This window comes from Eleutherodactylus coqui, chromosome 3 (assembly GCF_035609145.1).
Source record: "Eleutherodactylus coqui strain aEleCoq1 chromosome 3, aEleCoq1.hap1, whole genome shotgun sequence".
NCBI classification, from domain to species: Eukaryota; Metazoa; Chordata; class Amphibia; order Anura; family Eleutherodactylidae; genus Eleutherodactylus; species Eleutherodactylus coqui.
Window position 1 is genome coordinate 87,556,962 of NC_089839.1, and position 27,568 is coordinate 87,584,529.

At 41.2% G+C, this 27,568-nt stretch overlaps 1 protein-coding gene across 1 annotated transcript in view; it reads right to left on the minus strand.

Moving 5' to 3' along the window:
* Nucleotides 1-24,577, minus strand: part of TMEM178A (transmembrane protein 178A) — a 129,868-nt gene extending 105,291 nt beyond the window's left edge. Inside the window, exon 1 of the mRNA XM_066595836.1 lies at nucleotides 23,842-24,577. Within this exon, the coding sequence (XP_066451933.1) occupies nucleotides 23,842-24,262 (421 nt within the window). The 5' untranslated portion in view covers nucleotides 24,263-24,577. The remainder of the gene's footprint in view (nucleotides 1-23,841) is intronic.
* Between the last annotated feature and the right edge of the window lie 2,991 nt (nucleotides 24,578-27,568).

The window sequence follows — 27,568 nt, forward strand, 5'->3', positions numbered from 1 at the left end:
ATGGTAAGTAATATCTGCTGTATGTGTTGGCTTAATTCAATAGATCAGGGTTTCTCAGACATTATCTATGTGGGTCACACCATCCAATGTTCTTCTCATGGTTATAAGACCTTATCAGGAAGCAAATACTACCATGTAGTGTCAAATGCCACCATGTAGCACACATATTACCCCAGCAGAGCCAAACAAATGTCACCATGCAGTGCACATAATACTAGCCCCCAGCTGTATCGAATAGCACAGTGCAGGAGAAAATATCACCCTACCAGCACCAAATACCAAAGTGCAGCACAACCACACGAGTAGTGCCAAACAACTACAACAGTGCAGCACTGTAGTTGCCCAGAGATAGCGGGGCCCCTCCATATTCTTATATATCTGTCTCATGCAATTGTCTCGTCAGTGTCCTTTGTGTGGTGTGCATTTGCTATGTGTATTGCACCACTGCAGCACTGACTGGGTTAATGTCTGGTTTATGTCTGGAAATGTATCATGTTGTGCGTCATGTGACTGTCATATATATGTGTTTGCTAGGTGTATGCAAGAGAATCTGGCTAAGTTTGTCTGAGTCTACGAGAGGAGTTTAGCAAATTCTTCTGACAAGTTGGCAAGTGAGAGAAAGTCAGTGAGTGAGACACACAAACACTGATCAGTCTGTGTAGGGGGAGAATGGAGGAAGCTGAACGATTCCCTTCTGCGTGGCCTGGGACCAGTCTACCTAGGATATGCCAGTACTACCACTGAGTGCTACGTGGGAGAAGGACCATTGCTTGGCCAGGAGAAAGGCACAAGAAGCGTTGAGTGTGGACGGGTAGAGGGTAAGAGAGAGTCACTGGAAGCGGGATCACACAGATAACTACCGAAAGACTATGGATTGTTTAGATTGCCCCGAGAATGCTCCCTGTCACACCACCTTGACTTGCTGTACCCGTGCCAAGCTGTTGTATGTTGGAATTACTGAAGGTACAGTAAACGGACACTACCGAGCGTTCCTGGTTTGTCCAGAAAGTTTCCCTGTGTGTGGACTAATTTCACCATCCAGATTCACTACAGAGGATGGAACAGTGGCGTCACGAGTGACAAAGGATTTTAAGGTAACTCCGGGGTAACTTTTTCCCTGTGACTTCCCCCAGCAGTAACTTGGTCGGGTCTTGAGCTACTCTCAGGGGAGGAGATGGTAGAGCCACCCGTGACAAAGTTTTTGTCTACCCTGCCAGCTCCTCGGACGCTGCAGCACAAACTATCATGTCACCAGCGCCAAGCAACTACAACAGTGAATCACAAAATATCAACCCAATAGCAAGAAATACCACAGTGCAGCAAAGAAAATCACCCTAACAGTGCCAAACAACTACCACAATGTAGCTCGCCCCCCAAAAAATTTGTCCTGAGACTTTGTCAGTTTTTGCATAATTAATTAACTTGCACTAGCCATATCAAACTAAGGATTACTTATATATGTTGCATAGGATTACTGCGTAGCATTTTTTTCTGCTGGTTTATTCAAATTTCTGTAGACTTACATTACTGAAGATTTAAAGGGAATCTGTTAGCTGAAACATGCTGTCCAAATGGTGAGTGTCATGTTAGGAGGAGTTAATTAGACATTTTAAGTGGTGCGCCTTCGTTTGCCGCGCGCAAGTACAGTAAAATACGCCAATACGCATGCAAATAAACCTCATTCAGTGCGCAAAAGAGTTAAGCTGAGGCGCACACATGTGCTCGTGCAAAGGAGCCCTAGGAGATTCTCTGATGCAGCTGTGAATGTGGTATAATGTAACTGCTGCTGAGCTGCTTTTCTCCTCTACTGTCAGCACAGAACCAATCTATTTTTAGGCCAGAGTCACACGGGCGTAAAAATTTGCACCCGCAATACGCAGAGATTTCAAATGCACTTAGTTTCCTGTGCTTTTCGGTTGCGTAAAAACAAAAAAAGCAGCATGTTCTATTTTTCTGCACTTTTGCATACCCAAAGTCTTCATACCAGTAAAAGTCAATGCACTCGCGCAATATGCTATGATATGCATGAAATACTGCTTGATTGCGCAGGTAAAAGAACACATCTGGAACTCATTAAGACTAACTAACTAACTAATTCAATCGATGCATCTTTGTTTGCTGCGCACAAATGAACATATTTTGCGGGTGCAAAAAGTACAGTAAAATACGCCAATGCATGCACAAAAAAATCATTGTTCATTCTGCAAATATGTAGCACTCAAACACGTGCAAATACGTATACGCTCATGTGAAGGTGGCCTCCGAGCACTAAAATCTTTCAACTAAGGCAGCATATTAGCCAGTGAAAGAAATTCTCTGATGGCTACTTTGTTCATGATGAATGAAAGCAGCTGTTGCGACGTGCTGGCCGTAATCAGAAAATGGAGGCAGTGTGGCATCATGACTTCAGCCCCAGATTATGTGACCATGTCTTTGGCACATGCACCCTGTCATTCAGCGCTGGGTGCCAGTGAGTGCCTCCTTACTGTCACCGGAGACGGTCCCTGAGTTGTCATCTGTTGGAAGACCCTGAATGGTTTCAGTGTATAATGTTCCCTTCTAGGCACTGTCTGCCACACCAAAGTTGGATAGGGACAGCGTTCCTATCCCCGTATTTCTGTAACTGTTATTTACCCTATTTTGTGTTCCCCGCACTTTTGTGATATATTAGTAATTATTAGAAAATTATAGTACCAGTGTTTCTGGTGGCCAATGCGCCAGACAGCTCTGCTACATGCACGTCACACACACAGCTCTACGACGTTGTTTTCGCATATAAGTTGCACGTGATTTACAAACTTCAGCTGTTGACTGAGGTGATATTGTGGCTTGTCGCTGTGTCATGTAAGCTGCATTAGCTTCACGGCTGCATTGAACCATTTATGGTGACATGTTTGCACGACAGCAATGGTTTGTTTTAACACTGGACAACGGTTGAAGATTAGATGAAGGCTGGACTGGTATTGGCCACTATGTATGTGGACATTTCTGAGGTGTCATTAATTGGAGTCTCCACTCAGGTGTCCAGCTGTCTCAGAACATAAAACTTCCAGACTGAGTACTGCTGTATCCATAGCAACTGAGGCCATGGGGGTTTGTAGGGGATGTAGTCCGCCCATAATCCCTCATTCAGCTCAGAGACCATGTTACTGATCACATCACAGGTTCTATCAGCACACGAGCTATGTATGTGTAAATTTGTGAGGTGTCATTTATTGGAGTCTCCACACAGGTTTGCGGCCGTCTCACAACCAGGTACAAACTGCCAGACTGAGTAATGCTATATCCATAGCAACTGAGGCCGCAAGGGTTTGTAGTCCGCACATAATCCTTCATTCACTGCACAAGGAGGACCTGTCATGACGTCACCATCATGTGACCAGGAGGTGGTGCTAGGAGCCAGTTACTGACATCACACAACACACACGGAATGACGAACTAGTGGTCGTTAGCACTTTGATGTCAATTAAGGACAATATTATGCCTTGGTTTGTCATGTTGGTGACTTCCGCGAAGGGCATCATATTTGAGCATTGCACAAACATAACGGCAGCCACTCCCAGTGCTGTAGAATGTGTTGGACAATAATGATCAGATCAGTAAGTATGAAATAGTCTTACTGACTAATCATCTAAAAATCTGTAAAGTTAGGAAACAGTAAACAAATTCTCACTCTAATGCATCATTACGTGCTCTTACACATATCACATCTACGGTCCCCTTAGAAACTGATCTGAGAAAAAATACAAATGTGTGAGAACAAGAAACAAAACACTTTTTGATGTGCATAGTATTTCAAGCCAAAAGCATTTAATTAGTGTAGAAACATTAATATCACACTTTTCAAGTCGCATTATTGTACTAGACACCTTCTGGCACTGGAAGAAGTCTTCTAACGCAACATGTTTAAGTGCCTCACTGGAGCTGGAAGGTATATCATTAATTAGTTTGTCTTAATAAGTAAATAAAATTAAAATAAAATAATGTCACTGTGCTCTGTCACTGAATCGCACTTGATTCTTTGGGGAATAGCATGCCAAAGCATTACATTTGTAAAACTGAGATTGTGTCACATCGTAAATGGTAAAAATAATGTGGACAATAATGACTCTTTTTTTCTATTACTTTTCTCAAAATCCAATTTTAAGACTTTTCAAAATAAAGAGCTACATTTTCTCATTCTGTGGAGAATAAAGAATTGTCAATTTGGATTAGACACATACTGCACATTAAAGGGAATGTATTAAAAACTTTATGCCACTTTTATAAAAAAAAGTAACATTTTTGCACACACCATATTTGCGCTAAAATTTGCAGCTTTTTAAGCCTCTAGTCACTTTTCAGAAGTGGCAAGTTAAGGGGGGCAGAGTTCATAAGACGGGTTGTGCCTATGCAGCCAGACAGATTTCGGCTAGCGTATGAAGATTTGCATGTACATGAGATCAGAGTTTTTGCAGAATGAGCTATGCCTGTTTGCACGTGCTTCGGCGTATTTTACTGTACTTTTTCCGCATGTGCTTTTGTGCTATTTTTGACGTAATAGCAACCAACGTTGTGCCAAGTTTATTCCAATGGACTTTCCATTAAGACAGGTGTAGGAAACTCCAATCTTAAAGATTTATTCCCATCCTGGATTTTTATAGCCAAGATGGGGAAATCCGATGCTCTGTGCCGATCAACTGTCAGAAAGAGCCAAATGTTTCAGCCATGCGCTGTTTCCATTGGTCTCATTGAAGTAAATGGGCAGCGCTTAGTACAGACCAAGGGGTTTGAAACAAACAAAAAAAAAAAAACACTGTGCATATCTGTGACATCCTATTCCCCGGCATGCCCAAAGCCTATCACAGCCCATATACGATCTCTGCCGGCCCTTCTGCCGGCAGAGTGTATGGGCTGCGATGAGTACAACGCTGCGAGCCTCATACGGCCGTGTGAATGAGCCCTTAATGAGAGCTACGGAAACAGCACTGAGCTAACTGTTAGGCTCATTCCATGGGGTCCAGTCAGGTGAGCAGTAACCATGGCAGCGGTTACTCATCTTGGCTATGAAAAGCCAAGACAGGAATACCCTTTTAATAGCTTTTCCGTAAAATGTTTTCATTCATTTCCCTGTCGCCTCCTTTAAAGCGTAGATCCACCTGTGAACCTCATTTTACCGTTTATGTATTTAATTAATCTATATAAAATGTCAAGTAATTTTGTAAGATGTAACTTTGTAACATGACATGAATTATATTATACTGAGGGTGAATTCACAATCTTGTCAGATCCAAATCTGAAATTTCCCAACATTCCCTGCTGGTTCAATGGTTGCACAATGTTTTGTTATTTGGAGAGATATCTGCCAAAGCAGTCAATTGTTTCCAATGATGGCCAGCAGAACTGCATATGTAGGCCTGGGATATTATACGTATCTTGCAATGATCTTCAGTTAAAGTCTGTAATATACTGGAGGAGATTTACTAATCCAAGTTCGCCAGAATTTTGTCTCAAATTTACTCAAAAAGCTGTGTTTTAGACACCTTTTGTGCCTTAGCTTGGCACAGTGGCTTAGAGGGAAGGGGCATAAAGTAAATGTGATGACGTGCCAAAATTTCGCCATGAACTAAGCCAACCAATAGGTGGTATAAATTTAGACAATGGTATCAAAGGATGTACCAAATTTATCAGAGAATTTGAGTTGCTTTAGACTTTCTAGTCTAATCTGCAAGTGAGTCACACAGCATTTTAAATAAGGGAGATGGAATAATACTGTTATCGGACCACACCGGTACCGATCTGATGACCTCGTTGCCAGGTGCCAAATTGGTAGATATGGAAGCCCGTGATGAGGAGATTTTGCTAGCATTATCTATCAATAGCATGAAATCACTCTATGTTATGTCAAGACACCTCCATGAGAATCAATGAATTCCACTTTATTATGAACATTGCCAACTCTTATACAGAAAGACGAGGGTGTATCCAAATGTTGCTTGGTACAAAGATTAGTGTTACGTAGCTTACTGTTACAAAGGTGAAAATACTTATTGATCACAAGACTTATTGACATCTACCAAATAGTCTCAAAGCTCTCAGACATAGAAATGACCTAAGTCAGGATATTGCTGTTGCATTAGACAACATTCCTGCAAAAGCTGTGTGTCTTCTCTGTTAACATAGCTCAGCCTTATTTAATTTGTCTGTTGACTTCTTATCTTAAAATCCTAGTTCCTGGCACTACAAAGCATAGGTTTTAGTCTTCTATTTAAGGGTCAATAGTCCAATACAAGGTAAGAAACATACACTTATTGCATTCTGAAACTTAACACTTTATATTCCATGATAATACCTCCACAGTGCCACCATTGGCAATTCCCAGTCATTGTTACAAGGTTTGTATAAAGAGTCTAACTTTGGCTTGAAGGAATGCTGCCTTCCAATGGGTGGCACTGTGTAGGTATTATTTCATCTCCCTTACTTGCATATTACCCAGAGGAGCATAAATGGCCTTTTGATTCTCCTCACTCACTATCTAGGTGCTCTCCCTAAGGAAAAAAGATAGCATTTCTGTCATAGCGTTTACCACTGTGGAGCTGGCAGTGACCCGGCCTGTTGCCTTGTATGGCAGCAATATTGTACTGTGCATGATAGCGTATCTCACGCATGCACAGTCTTCCTTTTTTTGTTTAAATTTTCCACGCTTTTGCTTTGTAACGGAACGTATATAAAATGTACTTGCGTATGGGCAGTGTTTATTTCACGCCCATAAAGAACAATGGGCTCTCTTGTGCTTAATACGTGGCAAAATAGTACATGTTCTTTTTTGTGCTCGCGTATGACACAATTTCTACACGCAAATGAGAACAAAACTGTGCAAAGCAATGTATTTGATTGCCAACAAATTACCATGTATCACAGTCGTGTACATATGCGGTAATTTACATTTGTGTGAGCCAGGCCTTAGTTGCATATGGCTAATGCAAGTTAGTTAATGTAAAAACTGGCAAAGTCTTGGCACAAAATTGTTTTTGGGTAAGCTGCATGCTTCAGTATGGCCCCCTGTCCATGGCAGTGATTTAGCTGGCGGTAAATCGCCGGCGGATCACGTCGGCTGAAGCTTTCCATAGCATTGCTATGGAAAGCACCGGCCCAGTGTTCACGAGCGGAGCATCATTGCGATTCTCTGCTATCTGTCAGATAGGCTGACCTGCAGAGAACTGTCTGCCGGATCCTTCTTCCGCGGCTGAGATTCGCCACTGAATACCACAGCACCCGTGGACAGGGGGCCTATGTATCAGCACAACTACATATTCACTAAGGTGCAAGTGAATCTCAAGTAATTTGCTACTATTTGAATATAAATGTATATATTTGTATATAAATGGGTGAGTGGTGAGTGCTGCCTCTGATTGGCTGAGCGGAGGGACCAATCACAGGCAGCTCTCAGCTGTCATTCAATAGCTGAGAGCTGCCTCTGATTGGTCACAGTGCTCAGCCAATCAGATGCAGCCCATTCAGCAGGTAGGGATTTTAAATCCCCGCCTGCTGAATACTTCGCAGAGCAGTGCAGAAGAAGAAAGGTGAGTATTTTTTTTTATTTCTATCACCATTTTTTCTTGTTTTTCAGGTAAGGTCTTATATTTTAAGCCCTTCCCTGAAAAACAATCACAGGATGCCGGCAGCTGGATCTCCTACCGCAGCTGTCATCAGTGACAGCTGTGGTAGGGAATTCTGTATTCCCCACAGGGATTAATTCCTTTTCTGCATCTGTCACAGATGTGGCAGGTGCAGCAGGAAATTCTTTTTCCTCGTATGCGGCAGATGTGTTCTTCATCCCTGCGGGGGCACGGCAGCAGCGGACAGGTAAGTATTTTTATTTATTTATTTACACTAAAATTCTTGATTTTCAGGGAAGGGCTTATATGGGAAGCCCTTCCCTGAAAAACAAATTCAGGGGTGCCGGCAGACCATTGCCTTCAATGGAGCCACCGGTAGCAGCCGCGGCTCCATTGAAGGCAATGCATGGACCTCCATACACGCGTATTTTTGTGCGTACATAGGTTCGGACCTATGTATGCACCTATGTACGCACAAAAACACACTCGTTTGAAGCCACCCTTACACTGCAAGCCACATGGACTAGATTTAGGAAATCTTGTCCACAAGGAGTGCAAAGTTTCCACACAGAATCCTTAGCATTCTCAAAATATGCTGCAGATTCTATAAATTCACAGCATGCTAATTTATGCCATTGATTTGACAGCGGATTTCAACCTTGGAAATCCAAAAGTTGGAACCTGCTGTAAATCTGCAATGAAGTCTGCTGCAAAATCCACCCTATTTAGGTGCAGTTTTGGCCACTGCGGATCTGCTGCGTAGTCAATGCTAACTTGCCTCAGAATGTCGTCAGCGAATACAGCCTGTGTGACGATGCCCCTTACACTAAGGACGGAATATTCTGCAGCAGTGTAGTGGAACATGCACTCCTGCGGAATATTCAGCACCAAAATATACCCTACTAACAGATTTTGGTGAGGAATTGAGTATAGCAGAATCCTGCCAGCAATTGCGCATCAAAATTCGCAGTTAACTGTGCAGATTTTGGTGCGGAATTCTGGGACAGCGTATTATTCAACGCGGGTGAGGAATATTTCATCCTCTTGAAAGGTTCCTCAGAGAAGCTTCTTTAGCCCATGCCCACAGATCTAAAAGCTTTGGTCAGAGTACTGAGGTGGTAGACACACTGCATGATTTTATCATTAACCTTTGTAGTATCTTAAGCTAAATAGGGAAGTCTACAGTACATACATCAATGGTAGAATAAAAATGTAATTTTGCCATACACAGAAGGAACACTAATGAATGGGGAACATGAATCAATGTTATTATTCATAGCTGCAGCTGTATGAGTCTGTTCTCCTATTTCTGAAGAATAGCAAACAATGATTGTACTGACTGTGATTATAGGCCAATAAAGACTTTGATACTATCTTTTTAACATTTACTTATTTCACTAGACCAATTTTATGGGGTCAACTACATTCAGTAGAACAGCTGCTGTGGCTAAATTGTAATTAAGTGTATGTACTGATATATGTAAGTATATATATATATATATATATATATTAATAATACACACACGCACGCTATACGTATCATAGAGGTCTGATATTGTAATTAGTTTTTTGATGAACAAGAGACACTAATTGGGTCATAAAAATGTGGGTATTGTTTGCCAATGGTATGCTTTGTTTGCCGGTATTAGTGTTTCTTGACGCCACCGGAAGCTAGGGGTTTGAGAGGTGGAATGCCCCTCTCACACCCCCAGCTCCCGATAGGTTGAAGAATCAAAGGTCCTGGAATTCACTAAACTGCACTGCGATGCTCCGTAGTCAGTGAGTGAGGACGCCTCCGACTCTGTAACGGTCCGCTCATCTGCAGCGCAGTTCAATCACCAAAGTGGGTGTACGCCGTCCTCCTGCTTCTGGTGTCTGTGGGCTGCTGCCTATGAATCCCTTAGTGCTGTAGGCTGGCTCTGTCGCCCTCCGCTGCTGATTTTCCGCTGTAATGCAGCTGTCGGTCGACTGGACACCGCTGTGTCCTGCATTATGGCGAGCGGGGCTAAGGAAAGGGAGCGCCTTCAGTGCCGCCACTGGCAAACGCACTTCACGGCCCTTAGGATTCCCTCATGTCCATCCCAGTCAGCACAACAACCCACAAAGCGGGGTTGTTGTGTCCTGCCGGTGGAGCGTTGTTATCTGCCGCCGGAGAGGGGATTTAACCGCTGACACTGAGCACCTCCTGCAGGGGCTCGGAAGGCAGGTAGGTGGAGCCCTCGATGGTTTGCAGTGCAGTGCCTTATTGTGTGTGGCTGGCGGGGAGGGCTTTTCAGCTGGGCTACATTGCAACACGGATAGGGTGTTTAAGCTGGGCGACAGCGCAGCTCGGGAAGGAACGAAGGAAAAAGGCACCCTAAATGGAAGCTACAGCCTCTGCTTACTGGCCTGCCAGGACCTGCAGCACAGCCAGCTATTCCAGCCAATCAGGTACAGGGGGTGTCACCCCCTGTCAATCTTGACTCCACCAGTTCATGCTAGTGGCGTTAAAGGGGTTGTCTCGCGGCAGCAAGTGGGGTTATACACTTCTGTATGGCCATATTAATGCACTTTGTAATGTACATCGTGCATTAAATATGAGCCATACAGAAGTTATTCACTTACCTGCTCCGTTGCTAGCGTCCACGTCTCCATGGCTCCATCTAATTTTGCTGGCTTCTTGCTTTTTTAGACGCGCTTGCACTGTGCGGTCTTCTGCCTGGTGAATGGGGCCGCTCGTGCCGGAGAGCTGGTCACTGCGTTGTCATCGTAGCTCCGCCCCGTCACGTGTGCCGATTCCAGCCAATCAGGAGGCTGGAATCGGCAATGGAACGCACAGAGCCCATGGTGCACCATGGGAGAAGACCCGCGGTGCACCATGGGAGAAAACCGCAGTGCATCCCTGGGAAAGGACCGGCGGCCATCTTAGGCAGAAGATTTTTAAAACTTCACATTTCAGCACATCGGTGAGTAGCAAGCGGCTTAAAAACCGCTTTAAATTGCTATTTTATGCCAGAGGGGTGACAGGGGGAATGGGGTAAAGTAAAATTTTGATGTTTGCCGCGAGACAACCCCTTTAAGAAACACTAATACCTTGTTTGCCTGCTAAATCTCGTGCTACACTGTTTTTGATACTAAATGTCTTGATTTGTAAAGTGCAGCGGAATATGTTGGCGCTATAGAAATAGAGATGGGAATGGATATTTGTAAAGCATCCTGGCTACAAACTCAATCTGTCACCATCTAAAGTTCCACTTTTCCTGAAGAAATATTTTCAATGCTTCTACCTCCAGTCTAATAGAAGAAAATGACTGCATGAACAGTATACCAACAAGACCACCAAGTGTTTAAGTAGATGACACTGTACATGAGTGTGTTTCTAGAAGTGGGCATATGGAAAAATAGACATGCTGTAAGTCAATACTATATGACGCTGTTGATCAGTTGAGTCAGGCCAGTTTCACATTCGCACTTGAATCTTCAATCAGAAGTTCCATCGCAGATCTGGCACAAAATGCCAAAAGAAAAAGTTCTACATGCAATGCTTTTTCTTCTGTCCAAAAGCTAGGCACCTGAGTAGAAACTGAACAAACCCAATTTTTTCCTACAAGTCAATAGTATAAGCAAAGATAGTAAAGTTTGTAATATGTCTTGCTAAAGAAAAATGCCTATTCTCCCATGCCCGACTATTGCACATCTGTTCCTGTTCAGAATCCCTGCTCTAACTGACAAACATCAAATATGAGGCATCAAAATGTCCTCTAGCTTTCAGTCTCACTGAGGAATTATATTACAAAGAGCATAGCTGCAAATCAGAGAGCAGGTATAGTGCACTGGTAGACTAGCAGTAGCTGGGCACTATGGGGATTAAGTAGTCTGAAGATTGTGTTGGCCATCTTGGATTCCCAAAATCAGGACCTGGAACCAGTGGAAAATAATAAGTGCAAGGAATCTACTCCCCTGGCTCCTCCTATCCCAGGACAGAACTTTGTCCAGAAATCTGAAGGTTACTTTAACTGTATATCTGTAAAGGGGGTTTGAAGCTCCACATCAAAAAAATTGAGCTTGGACTACTACAATGGTAGATTGGGAAATCAATTGACACAGAATGCTTGAAGTATTTGGATAAAAACATTTTTTTTAAACTTGTTTAATTGAAGAATAACATATTCCACTAATATAAACAAATGAACTTATAATGTTTTAGATTTCCAATTAGTATAATAGGTGAAACAATTTCAAAATTGTAAAGTATAATATTACATTTATTACAAATTATAACCATAAAAAATTTTGGTGTTAATACCGATAAATCCTAGGAGGGAAAGAAAGAGAAACGGGGGAAATCAAGGGTCTGGAAAACACATCTAATGATGATAGTATACTTAATCTAATTAATAGTTTACTAATAATATCCATAATTTTGCATATAGTTCAGGTTATATTATTTGACCCTACTCTGAGGTTGCTGGTTGATCTAGTAAATAACAAAGACCATTTTGTGTAAAATCAGTAATTAAAGAATTACACCATATATCCCATATTTTTTCAGGACATTTCCTAATTTCAAAAACAAATTTTCCTAAGAAATTATCATATTAACCATGTTATGCCATTGGGCTACAATTGGGGGTTGCCTGTCCATCCATTTCAGCGCCATTGTCTTACGGGCTATAAAGAGTGTTTCACATAGTAAGATATGTGTATGGTAACAATTTTCAACATCTAGAAGGCCCAATAAACAAACTTCTGGAAATTTCGTAACATGAAGTTCGATTAATTGGCTAAATGTGTGTGTGGGGGGGGGGCTTTTAGACGGAACGCTTTTTGCTCGTTCACTTTCTGGAGGCATAAAAATAATCATTGGCTCATTCACTTATTGTTTCGTTAAAATAGTGCTTATTCAGTCCTTCTCATTCACTTACATAATAAATATAAGTGACCAAATGATTCTGAATGATTTCTTGAATGAGCCAATTATGTATCTGACTGTCTAAACTGGCTGCACGAGCAAACGAACTAGCGAGATACCGACAGATGTGATTCCATAGCATTAGCACAGCAAAGCATAGGGTCTATTCTAATCTGGTCTGGCTCCCATCTAATAGAATTATTGAAAAAAACTGATCAAATATGGGATCTACAACAGTTAGGTGGATTCACAACAGGCTGAGTGATTATACTTAGGGAATGGTCATAAATGGCTGCATGTCCAACTGGAAGAGTATCTCCAGTGAGGTACCACAAGGCTCTGTACTGGGCCAAGTGTTCAACATTTTTATAAATTATCTGGAAGAAGGAATTGAGGGGAAACTGCTTAATTTACCACAAAGCTAGGAGGGATAGCTAACACTAGAGAAGAGAGAGATAGAGAATTCAAAAAGATCTAGACAAGCTTGAAAATTGGGTGGTGACTAACAGAATAGTATTTAACAATAAGAAATGCAAAGTACCACATCTGGGCAGGAAAAATGAAAAAAGCACACACAGAATAGAAGGAATTGAGCTACGCAGCAGCACATGTGAAAAAGACTTGTATATACTAATAGATCACAGACTGAACATGAGTCAACAGTGTGATGCAGCAGTAAAAAAAGGCAAACACAGTTCTGGGATGTATTAAGAGAAGCATAGAGTCTAGATCACGTGAGGTAATTATCCGCCTCTACTCTTCCTTAGTAAGACTTCATCTGGAATACTGTGTCCAGTTCTGCGGACCCTAATTTAAAAAAATATAGAAGATCTACCAGGATGGTGAGCTGTCTGCAAATCATGTCCTATGAGGAATGGTTAAATGATCTGGGAATGTTTGGCTTACAAAAAAGAAAGCTGAGGGGAGACTTAATAGCTGTGTGCAAATATCTGAAGGGCTGTCACAGTGCAGAGGGATCAGCCCTATTCTCATTTGCACAAGGAAAGACTAGAAGCAATGGGATGAAACTGAAAGGGAGGAGACAGATTAGATATTAGAATAAACTTTCTGACAGTGAGGGTGATCATTGAGTGGAATAGGGTGCCACAGGAGGTGGTAAGTTCTCCTTTAATGGAAGTGTTCAAACAGAAGCTACACAAATATCTGTCTGGGATGATTTAGTGATCCTGCACTGAGCAGGGGGTTGGACCCGATGATCCTGGAGGTCCCTGCCAACTCTACCATTCTATGATTTTAAGAAGAATATTTTACGGTATCACAATAATTTCATAGTTATGTTTTCATCCCATTATTTGATGCAGATCATTAGAAAGTGTGGTATCAATTCAGATTCCATTTTAGGTCTGTAAATATATGCTAGATGGATAGATAATATGTACATGATCAATTCTATTTCATATCATGACCTTGACAGTATCATAAAATGTCAAAATGTTCTAAAATATTAATTCGTTTTGCTTATTATCAAAAGCCATAATTAATGTTTAATGCGGCAAATATCTAAATACAGTTTGCTTATTTCCAATCATACTTTCAATCCAATCTTATTGCTACTATGTGAACCCCAGTGGTTACTAAGTGACTTGCCTAGCAATGCCTATAAGCACATTCCCATGACATTCTGTAATTTATTCTAGCATGCTGTATATTCAACATTCTACATGCACAATTTTCTGGCATTATGTTGCTGTATTTATAATGTTAACATCTGGATAGACTCTGTAGATTAAAAGTATAGAAGTCTTGTCAGGGAGCACAGGCTGATTACATTTTTATGAAGTCGTATCACTCTAATGTGCATTTTTATAACTACTGACATTTATTTTGGTGTTGCATGCATTCACATGAGAGTATTATATTGAGAAAAACTCTGAATGCAGCAATGCAAGGGAATCAAACCATTGCAAACGTATGTCAGCAAAGTATTCTTGCTAGCTTATGGGTATCTAGCGGACTGTATAGTGTAGGGGCATAAAGGAGAACTTTTATTTTATGTAATAAAAAGTAAGAATAGAGTAAATACTAATACTATAAAGTGAATTATATATCAAAATCATTGCAGTAAGAACCTGAACAGCATTGTAGCCACGGCAGATAAAGTACTGTATAATCAGGGAGAGAAATATAGGAGGGTGAAATGGGGTAAAAATTGATCCTATGTTCAAACATATATTTAAAGGAGAGATTGCAAGAAAATATATATGCCTATTAACCCTTTCCAAACCACTGTCTGACGTCTAAAGACATTTTCATTGAAGGGTGTACAGCTCCGATGTCGGAAGACATCCGGCAGGGTATTCTTACTGTAGATTATTGGCCACTCTGTTGTCGGGGGCCTCTCTAGCATGTCCCATACCGCAGTAGTGGCTCTAGCCAGCAGATGGTGCCATTGTATAATGGCAGAAAGAGAAAGCCCCCCTTGGAAACCCTGAATCCAAAATTGGATTGCAAAGGGTTAAGTCATACAATTATCAAAGAGCTCAGGACCCACTCTGTGACTCTAAACAGAGAGGGCTCCTTCACACAGGCATACGCACCTTTGTGCGTGCCTAAGCGCAACGCATTTGTGCCATGACCAAGGCACATTTTACTGTACTTTTTTCGCATGCAGGGCATATGCACATGGGCGCGGGACATTTAGCCTAATGAGGTCCAGATGTATTCCTGTCCCTGCGGTTTTGCGCTGTATTTCGCACATCTTGTTGCATATTGTGTGAAGATTTTCACCCCCCTCATTTACTTCTAGGGGCCCTTTGGTGTGCAAAGATGCACACAAAATTCAACATATTCCATTTTTCTTCATGCACAGGAAATGCGCACATGCGCGTAGAATTGTTCAAAATGATGCTTTTTTGCGTATGAATCCACATATTTTACTGTACTTTTTTGCTCCCACAAGGCATGTTCATTTGTGCATGGCAAAAAAATATGCACCGATTGAAATGGCTAATTAGTCTAATGAGTTCCAGATGTGTAAAACACTGCTTAATTGCGCAGGAGAAAGTACACACCTTCTACACAGTACACAGTATTTGCGCATCCCCATTGATGTTTATAGGGACTTTTGGCATGCAAATGTGCAGGAAAATAGAGCATGCTTTTTAATGTGAAATGCACAGGAAAATTCTCTATTCTCTGCGCATTGCGTGCACAAATATTTCCGTGTGATGCCAGTCTAAGTGGACTTTGAACTGTCCTTGCATTACAATGATGGCCATTCATCTGATTGGCTTTATGTAATATAACATTTCCAAATGCCTGGCTGGCTGTAATTTTTCCTGAAAAAACAGCTGTTTGTCAGTGGTGTCAGGAGTGGGACATGTGGTGATCAATGGTACGCCCCAGGGGCCACATTCTGAAAAGGGTTCTCTCTGATGTGACAAGCCCTTTAATGTAAAAACACATTGGGTCTTAAGAAGTATTCTGAAGTGTGGAAGAAAAAGATATAGACCGCATGTACACAGGCCTGTCCACGTGGGTAAATAATGCAGTGCACATTACAGAACTACAGTATATTTCAGACTAGATTGCATCCCACTTGGCTGGTTGGTAAGAGATCACTTTAAGTATTGTTCCCATTTTAGATATTCATGGGTGTGCGGGAAAATAAGGTTTCTCCTTGTGGAGAGTGCCAAGTTGGTTTTGGAAGTTGTATATAGGCCATGCTATGCTCCCTGGGTAAAAGTTATGCAAATAGGGGATGGAAAAGTACCTCCACAGCACTACCTATTGGAAATTGACTGGAAACAGGCCTTGCAACATGGCTAAGGATATAAGCCATACACCCACAAGATATTCCAGAAATGTTTGCCTGTGGGGGTTCCAACTTTGTGCTCTGCATCTGCCTCCAGAATGGAGGTACCAACTCTGGAATCTGTATCTATCTTCAGAATTGGGGTCCCCAGACCCTCGCCTGTCTGTTTATGCCTAAAATGGCAATAACCCTTTAAGGGAAAGCGTCACACTTTTATCCCTCTTATCACAATTTTTGTACGAGAAATTTTTGTCAAGGGTATTGGAATATGATTTTACCTATGTCACCACCATCAAATATTTATATTCCTTGATAACACTTAAGTAAATAGACCCCATCAACTTAAAGTATAAAACCAATGTCCTAAGAAAAACAAGCTCAAACCAGTGTAAACCCACTGAGCCCCAAGAATATTCACTTGGCTTAGTACACAGGGTGCCATGGATGTGACCACATGATTCTGCCCAACTTATCAGCCCAGTAGGATGTACAATTAATAAAGGCATGATTTCTTGCAGTCTCCAGTAGACATTAAGAGGGGAAGGGGAGGCGGTCTTTCTACAATATTAGTACTTTATAATATTATATTAGTACTATATTAAAAGTATTATTTTAATTTCCTACACTATTCAGTAAGCTGGCAAGTTAAGCAAACCTACGTGCTGCCAAGCTGAAGAGAAGAAAGTATATAAACAAAGGAAGAAACTAGACTGGAAAATACTGTATAAACCACTTGTCTATTAGGGCTCCTTCAGACAACCATACTTGCACAAGCAAAATTTGCCTGTGCAATATGCAGAGAATAGACCCCATTGAATTCAATGGGTTTGTGCTCACTTCTGTATTTTGAAATAATAGGACCTGCTTTATTTTTATGCACATTTGCGCACCAAGGTCCCTATAGAAATCTATGGGAGGTGCACAAATGGGCACTCAATATGCCCGCAAATGTGCAATACACTGTGCAATTACGTGAAAAAGAGAACACTTTTGGACCTCATTAGGCTAAATAGCCTTTTAAATCAAAGAGGGAGTGTGGTCACACCCGCATGTAAACTGGCCCTGCGTGCACAAAAAGTACAGTACTATGCTTCGCTATGTGTGCAAATCTACCTCATCAAACCTCGTTCATGGCGCAAATATACTGAGGTGTGCACAATTGCACATATAGTCGTCTGAAGCCGCCCTTATGAAGGTTATATACCTAATATCAAGGTAGCTGGTTCCTTGTGGATTAGTTCTTTCATATGCTAAAGACATCCTCCTCCACTTCTAGGACTGTTCATATGTAGTTGGTTCATCCCATTTTTATCCATTAGAATGGAGATATAGTTACCATGGATGGAATTAAAGAACATAAAACTGTCTATCTTTTATGAAGCTTCTCAGAGTCTTAACTAGGTAGATAATGTAATGTGAACCTGTTCTGGACCCAATTGGAGAAATCTGCCATATGTTATAGTTTCCATTACTCTTGTCAGTTTACTTACAGTACCCTACTGTATAGGTCTATGCTCCATGCTTTTTTCTTACTATATTGCCCTACTACAAAAAATGAGCCTAAGGGCTCAGTCACACGGGCGTTTATTGCCGCGATTTGCGCATGCGCATGCGTCCGGCGATTTTTTAAAACCATTGCTTTGCAATGGTATCGGACACATGAGCGCTTTTTATGCGCTCGTCCGATAAATTAGAGAACAGAAATCGCAGATCGCACCTATCTGCGATCTGCGATTCCTGTTCTCTTCTCTATATGCGCTCAATGGGGCCGGCGGTAGCAGCGCCGACCCCATTGAGAACATATAGAAGACAAATCATTCTTCTCTGCCACAGCTGTTCCAGCTGTGGCAGAGAAGAACGATGTTTGCCCATTGAATTCAATGGAGACGGCAATACAGCCGACTCCATTGAAAGCAATGGGCTGCCGGCGTGCGCGGGATGAATTGTCGGGAAGGGGTTAAATATATAACCCCTTCCCTGCAATGCATCCTGAAAAGTGAAAAAATAGAAAAAAAGGATGTACTCACCTGCTCCCGGCAGCCTGAGATGCCCGCGGCCGTCCTGCAGTGGGTGTGAAGGGGGTGTGACTCAGGCTTGCCCCTGATTGGCTCAGCCTGAGCCAATCAGAGGCTGATCTCAGTCACACCCATTCATGAATTCATGAATGGGTGTGACTGAGACTTGCCTCTGATTGGCTCAGCGCTGAGCCAATCAGGGGCAAGCTTGAGTCACACCCCCTTCACACCCACTGCAGGACGGCTGCGGGGATCTCAGGCTGCCGGGAGCAGGTAAGTACATACATTTTTTTTATTTTTTCACTTTTCAGGATACATTGCAGGGAAGGGGTTATATATTTAAGCCCTTCCCGACAATTCATCCCACACTCGCCCGCAGCGCTTGCATTCAATGGAGCCGGCTGTATTGCCGGCTCCATTGAATGCAATGCGCTGGACAGCTTCGGCCCGTTTCTAATGAAACGCGGCTAGGAGCAGATTTTCGGCCGATTTTTCGGCGGCGGTCACGCGATTTGCGCATGCGCATCCGTCATGCGATGCGCAAATCGCGTGAAAAAACGCCCGTGTGACTAAGGCCTAAGTGTATTAACACGCACCTTAGCGTAGAGTTTTTGTGCAACGAACTATGCTTTTTTGTGCACACATTGGTGTATTCTATTGTACTTTTTGTGCCCACAAGCCATGTTCATTTGCGCGTGGAAAACAAAGACGCACCAATTGAAATGGCTAATTAGTCTTAATGCGTTCTAGATGTGTTCTTTTTCCTGTGCAATTACGCAGTGCTTCACACATCACCTGGAATATTTTGCATACATTTGTGCCTCACCATTGACTTCTACAGGGACCTTTGGTATGCATATATGCCGAAAAATAGAACATGTTCTATTTTTTATTTTGCGTGACCAATATGGAAATGTTAACGAATTCATTGAAATCAATAGGTTCTATTCTCTGTATATTGTACACGTAAATAAGTTTGTGTGAAGCCAGCCTAATTACTGTGCAGTGTGAAATGAGATTCATCTGACAGAACCACTGACTTTTAGTCTTGGAGTATCCAAGTACTTGGGGAAGGCAATGGCAAACCACCCTGCAAAAACAGTCTGCCAAGAAAACGTCATGATGTGACGTCACCCTAGGAGTCAGTCATGACTCGGTGCTTGCACCAGGGGACTTTACCTATTCAAGTACTACTAAGACAGTAATTATTGCCTCCTTTGGTATTCCACAGGTCACTAATTCCCAGGTTACATTACATTTAATTAACATAGTAACACAGTATGTAAAGCCATAAAAAGTCATATGTCCCCCAACCATGTTGATCCAGAGAAAGGCAAGAAAAACCCAATGAGGTAGAAGGCAATTTTCCACATTTAAGGGGAAAAAAATCCCTGGAATAATCCCTGCATAACGAGCCTTGTGAGTAATCAGTGACAATAGCATGTAATTTAGTATCACTCAAGAAAGGTGTCCAGGCCCTTCCTGAACTCTTTTATCAAGTTGACCAACATCACGTCCTCAGCAGAGAGTTCCATAGTCTCACCGCTTTTACAGTAAAGAACCCCCTTCTGTGTTGGTGTAGAAAACTTCTTTCCTCTAGACGTAGAGGATGCCAACCTGTTACAGTCACAGTCCTGGGTATAAATAGATCATAAGAGAGATTTTTGTATTGTTCCCTGATATATTTATACATAGTTATTAGGTTGCCCCTCAACCATCTATTTTCTAAACTAATTAATCCCGATTTCTGAGTATATTTTATTTATAAAAAGAAGATCCTGCAACTGATTCACTTGTTTTTCCTCTCTGGTTGTGATAATGGTGCAGCTCTGTTAAGAGCCTCTTGGATGTACGCCTAGGAAATGCTACAACTGTAAACGGCATAGCACAATGGCAATATGATAAATGAGCAATGTTGTCATGGGCCAGTGATGATTTTTATAGGAAATTCTCTAACTGCCACTATTGGCGACCACAGATATTGCGCCTAGTACATGAACAGAGAGCGTGCTCAACGACTGAGGCAGTCATTAACAACTTTGGAGAAGGACGTAGCAGAACATGCACAAGGAAAGAATACAATGGAGAGCACAAAGCAGCATGAAACAAGATATTTTTGCTTTGGAGACATGTCAAAAGTTGTGATCAATAGTGAGTCCAAGCGCTGAGACCCCAGTGCTATAATAACAAATGGGCTACTGCACTCTGCTGAGCAACATGCCCCTTCAGCTATATGTGAGCGATATAGGCAGCACTTCACCCAATCATTGCTCTTCGAAGAGAGTCAAAGGTCTATGACACTTTGCTGTATTGGTCAATCAGGGTCTCAGCACCCAAAATGAAAGCGTTCTGTCTCATTCTCTGGCCTACAATATCAAGCCTCTTAAAAAAGGCAAATTGTTTTGCTACTGTTGGAGCATCATCCGCTATTTAGGCAAAACTGATGCTTCTAGTGTAGTATAAGTAACTACAATGATATTAATACAGTATCGATTAATAACGCATTACATATGATATGCCCAAATTATTTACCAGTATAAAGTGAAATAATGATCTTCGTGTAAACAACATAATACTATTAAAATGTATGGGAATGGGTAGGCATGATGGTGAGCTTGTTTTTCTATGTACTTTAAGCAATTTGCTGGACTTTTTATGTGCATTAAAATAAATATATGCTCTGCTTCCAAAAAGGGTCTGTTTGCTAGACTCTAGTTGGAAAATTATTACAAAAGCATGCCAAGTTGCAAACTGCTGACAATATTTATGCAGTTTCTGCATTTTTGGAGGGCATTAAGCAATTATGTTGATACATCCCATATACATCTGTTCAGCAAGCACATCAAATTTGAGCGCCAAAAACCTGTCCATGGATTACAATGTCAGATAATAAGGCTATATATTCAGATATTGTAGTTTCTTTTATCGTAATTGTATTTCAATTGGTCTAGAAATTGTATCTATGTACTCAATTACAGTGTATCATTTTACTTTGCAGTTGGTTTTCCCATTAAAATTATGAAATGTATTTTATGGTTTATGTCCTATTATTTATGTGTATCGGAAATGAGGTTCAAACCCAATTGCTGGTATCGACATTGTAACAACCTCTAGAACTGCTGAATGCTATTTATTCCTGAGCAGTTTTCTTATGTGCTTGTATGGAAGATGCGGACCTAGCTGTGGGCATTAAAAATGAAGATGCAGAAATGTACCCTAATTAATTTAAGCCCAGACTGTAAAGGTTTCAGCTAATGCTACCACTGCAAAAGGGTTAAAGAGTTCTGCATATCATTATCATGACTTATACCATTCATTACATACATTAATGAGGAGTAGATTGGATTGATGTGACACAGTTCAGGTATAATTGCGTAAAGAGGTTTATAGGTCAATTCTTGCCTTGCAATGCATCGCTTTTAGCAACTTCACTAAACAAATTGTTTCGGGGATAATTACTCGAATTCAAACACATTTACTAACAAACAAGTGTCATTCATCTTCCTTTTGGAAGAGAAGAAATACAATGTCTTGGTTCCCTCCAGTTTATTTCAATTCTCATAATGATCTGCTCTATTTCCTAAGGGTGCCAGCTGCAGTTTACAGTAGCGTGCCGAGCATAGTCCATTAACTCATGTTCTAGGGTGTCAAAGATGCATTCTGTGTGAATACACTTACAATGAGTATTTATTGGCATCAACACTTTCTAGGCACTAGCATTACATAAATTGCAGATGGCTGGTAAATAAATCTTTGATGTGTAGCTAGGCAACAATTATACATTACAATCTGCTGGGGTTTTGAATAGTTTTATGAGACTAATTATAACAAATAGTCATGTGCTAATCGTTCGTTATACACTAGAGTCATGTGGTAGAACGGCACATGAGATTTTGTTTCTATCTAGATTTGACCATTGTGACTTAGCATTTCTTTTAGGCTATAGGTTATTTTTGAAAACTATTTTTTAAAGCTACATCATAGATATAATTATGAGCAGGCGAGATACAGCAATCTGGATAAGAATTATTAACACTTCAGTCCAGTTTTACTGATTAGGTTAAATAATGGTAATTCAATGTAATTAAAAAAGTATTGAGTTTTTATCTCGTGTATTCAGAGAAGGACACAATACCAGGAGAATACAATAGACATAAAATAGATATGCAAATGATATACACATAATTATTGATATCTATGGGCCACAAAATAAGCAGCCTGGGTATATTAGGACTAGTCGTAGGGGTCTTGTGTACGTCTAGATATTTAGTGCACAATATGCTTATATAATTCATACGAAGATACTAGAGCAAGCAGGAATCGGCTGTTCATAAGAAGATGGGCTAGGAATTGGGAATATAAAATTAATATAACTATTCCAAAGTAAAAAAAAAGTGGTTATATATGTAACACTATCACAAGTTAGCAGCTTGCATTTAACTCCTTCCCGTATTTTCTTACCTCATCTGGCTGAGTTTGTGGATGACTGTTAGGGCTGAGATCACACAAAGCTCATTCTTGTGCTTAGCTTCAGTTATATATACTTTTCGGATATACAGCAATTTGACAATGTCATCCTAGTATTATGGCTTAAGGCCAGCTTCACACAGGCGTAAGCGCATTTGTGCTGCATATTTGTGTGATGGGCGTTGAATTTATGCACGCCCCTGTACATGTTTAATTTTTCGTGCGCATGTCGTGCGTATTTGCGCGTGCAAATAGCAACCGAGCATGCTCCCATTGATTTCAATGGACAATGAAGTAAAATTAGTTTAACATGTACTATGTTCATGTGCAATACACATGAAAATAGAATATGCTGCGTATTATTTTGCGTGCGCAAAAAACGCTCATATGAAAAACCGATTGAAATCAATGGGTTCCATTCACGGTGTATTGCGTGCAAAAAATGTGCGTGCGCAGTACGCTGCGCAAATGTGCTTGTGTGAATAAGCCCTTAAACAAGTCTATAGCTAAGGTAGATATACACATACCAACTTCAACCCCAATCAGACTGGCATTCTGATAATTGTCTACAGATATTTACTACAATGGGAACTATTTTTTTTTTGCTACCTCCATTTACATAATGCAATCATAATAAACAACACTCATCCTTCGAACAAGTCAAGGAAATTGTTCAGGAAGGAGACCATCATTTTACCTGTTTCCATACACTATTATCCCTAACATCACATATTTTGGATTGTTTTATGCAAATATACTCTAACCAATAGATTTCAATGCAGTCTATTTTCATTAGCACCAAATGATTGATCTAGTTATATAAATAATATCTACTACTGTAACTACCATATAAATGTCATAAAAGTATGGACACAGTTCCCTATTCCTCAATTACTCACTACTTTTAACGTTTTAACGTTGTTAAATTACATGTTGAAGAAACTGTGATTCTGATGTATAAAACAAACTTTTGACATAATGAAGACCCCCACATAGCTAGTTGACTACAAACTAACACACCAAAGCAATATTGTGCACATGGTACCTACAGCAGTCCCCCAGCAAGATAATTCCACCTTGTGAAACCATGCCCACCTTTCAGGATCAGATTGTCAATGTCCTTGTCGATTCCCATAATGTAGCATTTCCTCCACAGCCCAGAGTACGTAGAGAAGAGGGGTCGTCCACAGTCTGACTCTAGAACCCCAAGTCCCAACAGCGACCTCCAGTTTTCCAGCAGATCCTCCGGTTCTCTTACCCCACCAGCTGGGGCTGGTGATAGAAGACCCATCTTGCGGTTCTTGGAAGAGTCTCCACGAAAGGGCAGTTGATAGAGGGGCATGAGTCTATTCTTTTGGTCTGTAGGGTCTGAGTTGCCCTGGCTCTCACATATCTCCTTGTGTTTGCGAGTATCTGTCTCATACCAGTGGTCTGTGAAAATAGCTGTCACCAGCAGAATCAGGGAGAGAAGGCTCAGAGCCAGGCTAACAGCAGTGACCAAGCCCCGTGTCTCCATGTCTCTTTGTGCAGCAACAGCATCACACCAAGGCGACACTGGCTGGCATGATGCTTGGATTCAGGAAACACACTCCCTTCCTCTCACCCCTCTTTGTGCCTTTACAACCATTAAGCCACCCCTTCTGTGATCTGCAACCTCCAAAACATTCAAGATGCCTCCTCTCCATATCCTAGACCATCATGTCATCTCACCTACTTCTTCAGGCTACCTTCAGCTTGCAAGATTTTGGGAGTTGAGCACAACCTGGATTCAACTCAGCCTATTGTGTCTTGCAGTCTCATAGCCTGCCCAGGAACAGACTGCAGGCAGCAGTTTTCTTACTCAGTCAAGCAGTGCATCTTCCCTCCTCACTCCCTCCTTCCCTAGAATATTTCTTCCCTACATTGCCCCACCTTCCTCTCTGGCCATACTACACTTATTCTCTCACTGTCCTATCATTTCTCTCTCCCCCTCTCTCATCCCTGGTTCTCTTCTGTCTTCTCTTACTTATCTTTCTGCCTCTTCTCTCTCTCTCTCTTTTATGTATCTTACATTCCCAACATTCTCTTTTTAACTATTCACCTCTCAGCTCTTTATTTGTCCCTCTCTCCTCTCTCGTCTATCTTTCTCTTCAATGCAGCATGGCTACAAATCTCTAAATCAAGTGGTAGAGAGATATTTATACCTGCTAAGTGAATGAATAATGTACAGTCTAATCAATCACAATAATGATCTACTCCCCACAGCATGTGCCCTTCCCAGATCCAAGCAGGGTATGACAAGGTCACAAAAGACAAATCGGTAACAATGCAGTATAGAGGAAATAAAAGCTAGCATCAAGACAGTGATATAATAACTCTTGTACAGTCCGTAAGTATTGGAATACTAATGATAAGGAGATTTTATAAATAAAAATCCTATATAATCATTTTCCCTTTAAGCTGGCAGTGATGCAGGAGAAATATTTTGTAATTACTTTGCCTAATCATTATTTATTAGGGGAATCAATATTATTATATAAAATTGTATTATTATTGAAGCTAGCTAGTATTGTAAAATCTGTAATCATGATTTATAACTTCCATCTTCTTGAAATAATACTGTCTGGTAGGAAAACATATATACTCTCCAGAGCTTGTGTATCAATCAAACTATGGATTGTAAACTATATGCCTCCCTCCGCCTCCATGTATGTGTGCCATATTTGGTAGTCAGGAAAGGTATTGTTTCTTCTTAATGAAAGCACCAAGAAGGTGTGAAGAGACTTATAAGGACATCCATGCTCCTCTGGGAAATATGCAAATGGATAGATGGAACACTATCTCTACAGCAGAGTCTGACATTGACTTGTAGAAATGAGGCTATCCAGTAGGTGGTGCTGTAAAAGTATTGTTACAACTTCCCATTTGCATACTTCCTGGATGAGCATGGATGGCCTGATAAGCCTCCTCACACCTTCTAGGTGCTCTCCCTATGGAGAAATGAGACACTTCTTGACCCACATCTATAGGCGTCTCACCAGCCAAGCCAGAAACCTGCAGCGCACTGATGAGGAGCAATCACCATGAAACTGTTACCTGTGAATGGTTATATTCTGCTTTTGAAGAAGATTCTGACTTTGGCTCATATTCCCAGACATGGCTTGTTAAAAAGTCTGACATTGACTTGCAGGAATGCTGCCTTCCAATAGATAGCGTTGTAGAGGCATTGTTCCATCGTTCCATTTACATATTTGTTAGTGTATTATGTAATTTCATCTCCAATTCCAATGCCTGTAACAAAGAGGTGTTACATCAAATTTCTAGAAAAATATTTTGAACTAACAACACATTTAACACGTGTTCTTTTGTATGATATGTGTTGCAGCAAATCAATCTTGACAGCTCAGCAAGGTTTTTCAAAACATTCTCATATTATTCTATGGACAAACTCAGGATTTGGTTTCGCATTAAGTGTATATATTTAGCATGTTACAAACATTGCCATGGTAATGCCACACATTGTGATGAGTAGTATAATTATAGTAGTAATTATAATACAATAATACAGCACACCTCAGCTTGTCACAGTGCTATAACCTGTCCTTTAAGGTATACGGTGAACTTTGAGGGAGGAGAGAAGGTCAATGTGGAAGCAGGTGATATAACGCACCCATCTCATAGCCTTTTTTTTTTGCAGTTCTGCAATTACAGTTTTCAGTAGAACTGAAGAGTCTCTTTTGTTTTAGTTCCAATAAGGACTGACTTTTCTTAAAATGGTCAGCGGTTTGTCACAGGTCCTACTAAAACTGAAGCTGCAGACAGGTACATATTTCTCCTTGAATACTATGTCAAGTGTAGTAGGGCCGAATTATAAAGGGCAGATTGGGGCATGTCCCCGGAATCTCCACTGCCCACCTTCCTTGATAGTTAGAGGCATAGCTAGGTGGGGTACTGGAAGGCATGTGTTGACCACACCTTCAGGGAGAAATCCTGGTAGGCCAGTTGGGTCAAAGAGGATATGTGTAATAACAAAAAAAAACATTCTTACTTCCTGTGTTGCTCCCAAGCTGTTAGTAGTTGGTGACGCTCTGTTCTACACTGACTTCCACACAATGCGATCATGTAACACATACACATGATCACTGCGGAGTCTGCAGACATTGCTTTGCCCTCATTGTTAGTGAGACTAGGGACTGACTGCAGTGATCGTGTGTGTTACATGATCGCATAACATGGAAGTCAGCAAAAAACAGAGTGGCACCGACTACTTGTGGCCGAGGAGTGACACAGGAGATGAGTATAGCCATTTTTTTTTTTTTTGCATATTAAGAGGGAAAGGTAAAATTAAATATAAAAATGGGCAAAAGATGGCAAAATATATATAACAGGGTAAAATTGGCATTATCAAACTACTAACGACCACTTGTCTGTGAGTGTGTGTGTGAGTCTTATGCTCCACCAACGGTGATGTCTTCGCTCCACCCCCTGGTGACATCATTGAAGGTCTTACAACATATATACAACACAGAGTCTGACCGACAGAAGCACAACACAGTTAGGGCTCTTGAAAAGGGGAGGACAAAAATAACAAAATGAGAATACAAGTAAGCCGTTATTATGTCAGACACAATTCAGCGGTCCTGACAGAACACACTGACCCACTGCTACCACAGAGATCTGGTGGGCTGAAGGACCTGTGGTGATGTCACTGCTGTGGGAGAAGCCAAGCTATGCTTGTCTTGTGTGGTAATCAATCTGTTTTGTGTGTGTGATGTGCCACCAGAAACACTGGTACTATAATTTCCTAATAATTACTAGTATATAACAGAAGGCCTAATGGTAA